This window comes from Palaemon carinicauda, chromosome 31 (assembly GCF_036898095.1).
Source record: "Palaemon carinicauda isolate YSFRI2023 chromosome 31, ASM3689809v2, whole genome shotgun sequence".
Taxonomy (NCBI): Eukaryota; Metazoa; Arthropoda; class Malacostraca; order Decapoda; family Palaemonidae; genus Palaemon; species Palaemon carinicauda.
Window position 1 is genome coordinate 70,998,602 of NC_090755.1, and position 7,500 is coordinate 71,006,101.

The 7,500-nt window shown below is 31.7% G+C and overlaps 1 protein-coding gene across 21 annotated transcripts in view; it reads left to right on the forward strand.

The window, feature by feature from the left end:
* Positions 1-7,500, forward strand: part of LOC137624516 (neuronal acetylcholine receptor subunit alpha-7-like) — a 486,639-nt gene that overhangs the window by 406,816 nt on the left and 72,323 nt on the right. The window contains exon 8 of one of the 21 annotated variants that reach the window (XM_068355364.1): positions 4,682-4,768. The exons of the other annotated variants lie outside the window; for them this stretch is intronic. Coding sequence (XP_068211465.1) covers positions 4,682-4,768 — 87 coding nt within the window. The remainder of the gene's footprint in view (positions 1-4,681; positions 4,769-7,500) is intronic. 21 annotated transcript variants of the gene reach the window in all.

The window sequence follows — 7,500 nt, forward strand, 5'->3', positions numbered from 1 at the left end:
GTGAAGGCGATCGCTGATGAACCCAAGACGTAAACCAAGAGAATCGAATATCTAATATGTGTAATTTCAGGTGTCCATAACTATTGATGTCCCACTTCGCTGTGTTTTCCAGTGTTATTAAATATAATGGATGATGGATGTCTTACATCAACAACAACAACAAATATTTGCAAAAAAACAAAAATAATTAATCAAGATGGCGTATGGCTTAATCTGTGTGTCACTCAGCATGTCGATTTGTCAGTTGGTGTTGAGGCAAATGAAGCTGCTTAATTAATAGTGATTCTTTTTTTGTCAAGACAGACTTCCAACCTCCAAACTGTAACTTCTTACCCGCCGCGTAAACTCGATCTGATGTTAAAAAAAAGAAAAAAAAAAAGAAAAGGGAGTAATTATAGTGAATACGGCTCAATATATATATTTTTTTCCAAGAAAGAAAAGACTAATTATAAATATGACAAGATAAAGAAATGATCTGCTTTACATTTGTTTACTTCTAATGAATATGCCGTTGTTCCCTCTCTCCTTGACTGTGTACACGTAATTGTATAAGTTTGGCAAGTTTATTTCATGTGTTTATTTCACTTAGTTTGTTTTCCTTTGTTTACGTTGCATAAAGTATCGTGTTTTCTTTCGCAGAATCTTATTAATTTAACCTAGTAAGCAGCTAATTGATGTTTCAGAGCATTAAGTTGAATTCTCATAAATTTAGAGCGATTTCAGTGAATTCCTGTTGCTGTCTGTCCTTGTATTAGTTACTAAAGGTTAACGGGTCTGTAAATGTTCATTCACATGTTTGTTAACTTTTATCTCCCTGTGTAGTTGTCAACTTAATATCATAAACCAATTCATGTCACTTCATTTACAAACAAACACATTACAGTTGGTCTATCTGCAAAATGTTTAAATACATTCTATTTTGTGTCAAAAATTCTCTCTCTCTCTCTCTCTCTCTCTCTCTCTCTCTCTCTCTCTCTCTCTCTCTCTCTCTCTCTCTCTCTCTCTCCTAATACAATTAAGATCTATTAGATATGCAAACAAATATACTAAACACTTCATTAAAACTTAATAAACTTTAAGGCACGAAAAAAAAATCTAAATCACACTTCACATTTGGAATGTATCCAAATGATTGTAAACAATTACAATACCACTATATATACAAGCGTTATAACACAAATTCTACAATAACTAGCCGCTAATCAAAGTCAATTTATGTTGAGTAATATGTTTCTATGAAAAGATTACTTAAGGATAAAAATTGAAACCTGAAATTACTTGTGTCAACAAGTGCAAGAGACTGGACTGAAAGAGTTGAAATATAATAATCAAAACAGATTTGAAGTCAAAACTGAACCCAAATACTTCGGATATTCAGCAGCCATAATTTCCAACAGTAATATAATTGTTACCATCTGTCAAAGTTTATGTGATTTTGAAAACAGTTCTTATGAAAATAAGAATGCCTGAGAAATTCATAGAGAGATCTTCAATTACCACCTGTAAGAGTTAAAAGATACTGAATAATGTTAATGCCTTCAAAAACCTCCCCAGATATAACCAATTCAGAATCTTATATGATAAAGATTTTTATTATTCTAGATATCTCTAAAGAACCGAATACTGGGAGATGTTATTATAATCATCAAGAAAAATTCAATGTCTTCTACAGGCCTCAGAGGAACTCGCTGTTACAAAAGATGATATACAAATTTGAAAACTTCATGTCTCTACAATTTGGACAACTGAAAAATACAACTTGCAGTTCATAATAAGATTTTACATGATACAAGAAACGACGTTACGTAGCATATTATAAATTCCAACGTAACCAGACACCAAGATAAGGTATGGCTCTTAATGAGGTAACAATAACTAAGAAGAATGAAAAAAAGAGAAATATCTAAAAAGTGAATTAATCGGATTACCTGTACTACAAAACGTCAATCATTTTCAAATGTGAAAAACGTCAACCAGTGATAAAATTTTTCAAGATTTTACCAGATATTGCAAAGGTGTTATCGTTTGTAAAAGGGATATAAATCTATGGTGACCACCATGACAAGACAAGAGTGCAAGAATCTACCAAACTTATAATGGTCACGAGCCTCGGACGTCACTCAAAAGTGATTTGAAAAAAACATATATTATTTTGAGTAAAGTGTAAAGTTGTCCAACAAATTTTGACTCATTATAAGACTTTTAAAACATTACTTATCTGGAGAAAATTTCATTACGAAAACTATTTTAAACATCTTAGAGAACTTTGTTTGAGTAATTCACAATCCCTGAGGGTGATCAAATGATCCATCTCGCTAAGAAAAATGAGAGGTTTTCTTCTTAATTGTTAGACGTCCTTCGAAAGAAATGATCATCAATATAATTTTAATGGCGAACACCAAGTAATTATAAAGCCTTTGGAAAAGTCGAGGAATGATCTAACATCAGTCCTGAAGGAGTGAAAAGTTGAATGTTACAACTGCTTTTCGTGAACTTTCAGAATCTTCCAATTTCAAATATGTCAAATGCCCATACCATAGTCCTCAGTAAGAATTATTAAAAGTCATTTTGTTTGTAGCTGCAAGAAAAAACAACAACCCATAAAATAGTCGCAGTGCTTAAAACACACTCTAAAGCATAAAAAGTTTTTACAATAATACTCTTTAGTGTACCAACTAAGATAAGAACCCATAATGATGACAGCATTTTCAAGTCTGCCTTTGGAAGAATAATGTAAAGGCAAAATGCTCCTTGAAACGGTAGTTTCTGTCATTGTCATACAATATTACTAAAGGTGATGCGGCTTCAATGTTTAGTGATGCAGGTTACCATAAGATACCTGCTCAGACTCTTGTAAACACAGAACACAACACGTGCAAAATTACACTTTTTTATGCTGACAATTATTATAAACAAATATCATCTAATGCAAACAACATGCAACAGACCGACACAAATCAGTCCTAACATATGACTTATATAATCTATAACAATATACAAACAAAGTGATACTCTTCAAAATGTATCTTTGGATATAAAAAACTAAAACAAATCAACATTTCGTACAATATTTTGTATTGTGATAATTATATATTATAGAGCACAGTAGACTATATACATATATATATATATATATATATATATATATATATACACATACATATATATATATATATATATATATATATATATACATACATATATATATATATATATATATATATATATATATATGATGAAAACATACAAACACAAATACATACGCAAATACACATAATTATATAGACACGTTTTGATTATAGTGTATATATACTTATACATATTGTATATATTCAGTACTTACTATATACCGTATGCAGTATGATTACATATTGCATCCACACAAAAACAGGAACTCATTCCCCATGATCAATTTATCGTGTCATACCAACACAAATGTTATAAAAAACATCTTTATCTCTCATATCATCGATAATTACGAATAAAATAATTTCCAAGAGTTCACATACAAATTTAAAAAAAGAAAATGAACTAGGAATGACCTTACACACCCGTAAACCTTTTTGATGTTTCTAGTGTTGCCAATGACAAGAAAAACCAAATAACCCTCCAAATATTCCACATTCAAAAAAAAAGAAAAAAAAAAAGTTCCCCTCCATTCGTTCCCTATCCAAACCACCCACAGCCCCTCACACCCAGCCATCCACTCCCTCAGGCTATTATGTACCTTTTGAATTATATCATTATTATTTTTTTTTGATTTCTTGTGTTGTTGCTCCTACAGGTATGACCGTTCTTCTGTCCCTTTCTGTCTTCTCTTTAACCATATCAGAAATATTGCCAGTGACCTCCGATGCGGTGCCACTGCTAGGTTAGATTTTGAGACAGTCCAGTGTGGCCGGGTTGCTAGCAACGAGAGATATAATTCCTTTTTTTTATATTACCTTAACTTTAACAGAATCTGCATAATTTAAGTCTTCCTATATATATCTATATATATATATAAACATGAGCCACCTCTCCTTTCAGACATTAGAGGATAGGTCTCTAGGAGACCATTTTTATAATGGTCTTCTTATTCAGTTTTCTCCTAAGAGTGCAAAACAGAAAATGCTATTGTGATCCAGATGTTTAAATACCTTTATTTTGTAATTTGAAATACTTTATGTTTCCCATAAAAGCTCGCCAGAGTTAAAAGAAAGCAATAAATTACGCACATTTAGTTAAATTCTCGTCATTTCTAAGTTTTCTCTTCAATTAATCTTCTCTCTCTCTCTCTCTCTCTCTCTCTCTCTCTCTCTCTCTCTCTCTCTCTCTCTCTCTCTCTCTCTCTCTCTCTCTCTCTCTGTCTTTCATCTCCGTGTGTGTAAATTTCCTAACCTTAATATCCAATTGCTGATTCATTGTCTCCTCCTTAATCTAGTCTACAACTACGACCAAATCCTGAGCTTTCTCTTGTGTCTTTCTTCCTTTATCTAAAATTTGCTCTAGGTCAAGTAGTCCATGCTGTTTAATCGTACCATCAATTAACAATAATAATAATTTCTTTATACACACATATATATATACCATAGCTACCATCTTTTATCATAATAAAAAGATAATCTTATGTGTGCCCCCTCTTCTCCATATAACGGTACGTGTTCGGGACGTGGCTCCATCCACGCCCCTCCTCCCACAGGCGTGACTGTTCTGCTCGCACTCTGTGTCTTCTCTCAATTGGTAAACGAGACACTACCCCAAACCTCGGACGCCGTTCCCCTTCTAGGTCAGCTGACACACCAACCATCCCCAAACCTCATTTAATCCTTCTCCAAACCAACCAATTCCCTATATACTTTCCCGTGTACTACCACACGCCACCACTTTCCCCCCAAAATTTTCACTCCTGGTCCATACCATCAGAAGCGAATCCATCCTATTACCACTCATTCCGCCTTCCTTCCTTGCCATCAAACTCGATCCCCCTTCCATTCCAGTGCCTCCTTGTTCCATTCCAGTGCCTCCTCCTTCCATTCCAGTGCCTCCTCCTTCCATTCCATTCCAATTCCCGAATATTTCGTTCCTCCTTCCACGGACATCTTTGTTGATTATGCGACTACTGCAACTCCCAGTTAACCATGGCCCCTATCCCAAAATCGAAAAAAGGAAAAAATGAAACTTTGTCGAGGACATTTATTTATTTTTAAGCGTTTAACCTCGGTCAAATTTGCCGGTGTGTTAAAAAACTTAGCTCCAGTATGTTAATCAACTTCTGTTTTCCTTTTATTAAAATCTTAATTTCTATAATATAATAGTTTAGTAAAAGAATGCTTTATTTTCCTATGTCTTTTCGGGATAATATCAAAGCCAAAATCGAGACATGGCCAACGCATCAATTGCATCAAAATTATTTGGGCAATTCTAAAATGAGACTTATGCCTAATTCATTAATCATAAAAAATCCTAAAATGTTCAGCCGCTTAGATATAACTAAACATCAGTATTAAGCAAGGATGCTTACTTTTTTTCTTTTACTTTACATTCTCAAGAAAAAACAAATTAATTCACAAAGAAAAATCTTTATGTATTGTAACTTTCATAAGAAATCTCGCTGGATTTCAACTCTCCTGTTAAAATCTTTTTGTTTACAAATTGTGCTTCTGAGCACAATAAGAATAATGATCAAAACAACGTCTTATGGTTGAGCTGATAAAGAAGTATTTTACCATTGTATTTAAAAATGATAGGACTACCACATGTAACAGCTGATGACAATAAGGTTTTGAATAACATGAAACATTACTTACATTAGAATTTAATCTTTTCGACTTTTCAAAATTTCATAGGCAATGCTCTAAAAAATATACTGACTTGTTAATATCTAATACTATAAATTGGTTTAGTTAGATTCACTTTTCTAAAATGTATATAGAAGCCAGGAAGGAATTTCAGGATGCTTTTCCAGATTTTTCAAACCTTTGAAAAGTTCTATAAGACCAATTTAGTTTGTGTCTGAATTTTCATATTTTAACTATAGACATGCATAAATATATAGTAATATTATACACTAACAAACATGCAGAAACACCCACGTACACATACACACACGCATATATATACATATATACATATGTATAATATATACTGTATTTATTTATATATATATATATATATATATATATATATATATATATATATATATATATATATATATATATATATATATACACGTGTGTGTCTCAATAATCTTTGCATACTCTACGAATTTGCAGATACACTAACAAATTCATTTATATCAATTAAGTATACATATATCCAAGTACAGGTTTATAAACAAACACACCACATAAACACACACACACACACACATATATATATATATAATATATATATATGTGTGTGTATGTGTATATATATATATATATATATATATATATATATATATATATATGATCACATATATATATATATATATATATATATATATGATCACACATATATATATATATATATATATATATATATATATATATATATATGCACACACCTATACATACATACACTTAATTACATTCTTGAATGTAATGTTGTACGGTCTTTATTGGAGAGACACATTCTATTCCTAATTATGTCATTCTACACTAATTGTCTCTGCAAAACCATCCTGAGCAATTTCCAAATCGCAGGCAACCTTGAATCTTAACCTTATATCTTGAGTATTTTTTCCCAGATTAAGCTAAATCTAAGATTCTATTGAGATTTCATGATGTTTTCCTAAATCATAATCCATTATTTTCGAAATATCATAATTTAATACTGAAAATCCAATCGACTATTGGTCTTGAGAGCTTTGTCTTATATCATGTTAAAGTAATATTGAACATTTTCTTGATTTGGTAAACTTTAGCAAGATTTATGCTGTAAAATCCAGTTTTTGGTAAAATACCTTTTGCAAACCTGCGGAAAACTAGTCCAGAAAAACAAATGAAATATTTTCAGTCTATTTAATAATGTTGCAGCATTCTAATGAAAACATCCAAGAACTACAAAGTACAAATGCATTGGCATTTAAATACATCTGAAACTCGCAAATAGAAGTACATACTTGTGATGAACATAAATTGTGTTACTACGAGTTCCCAAATTACTCCCACTTACGATGCTTTACATTTCCCAAGATTATTAACGAAACATTTGCAAATCAAAGCACATATCACACTCATACAAATTTACTGCCATCTTTTATGCAATTATTCTGAAGAACTCTCGAAGTTTAAAATGTAACACATATACTTGAAATTGAAAACCAATCTATTTATTCTGCCAATGAAAGAGTCACATCAAGCAAAGAAGCATCCGTTCACAGTTGGATGTTGACTGTCAAAGAACATGAAGAACTGAAACAATGGTTCCCATTAGAAGAAAGACTTCAACAATCAGCTCAACTCGGTTTTCTAGTAATGAAAAATTGTTAATGAGAGGCTCATTTTCTAAACATTGATATTAAAGCACTCGACT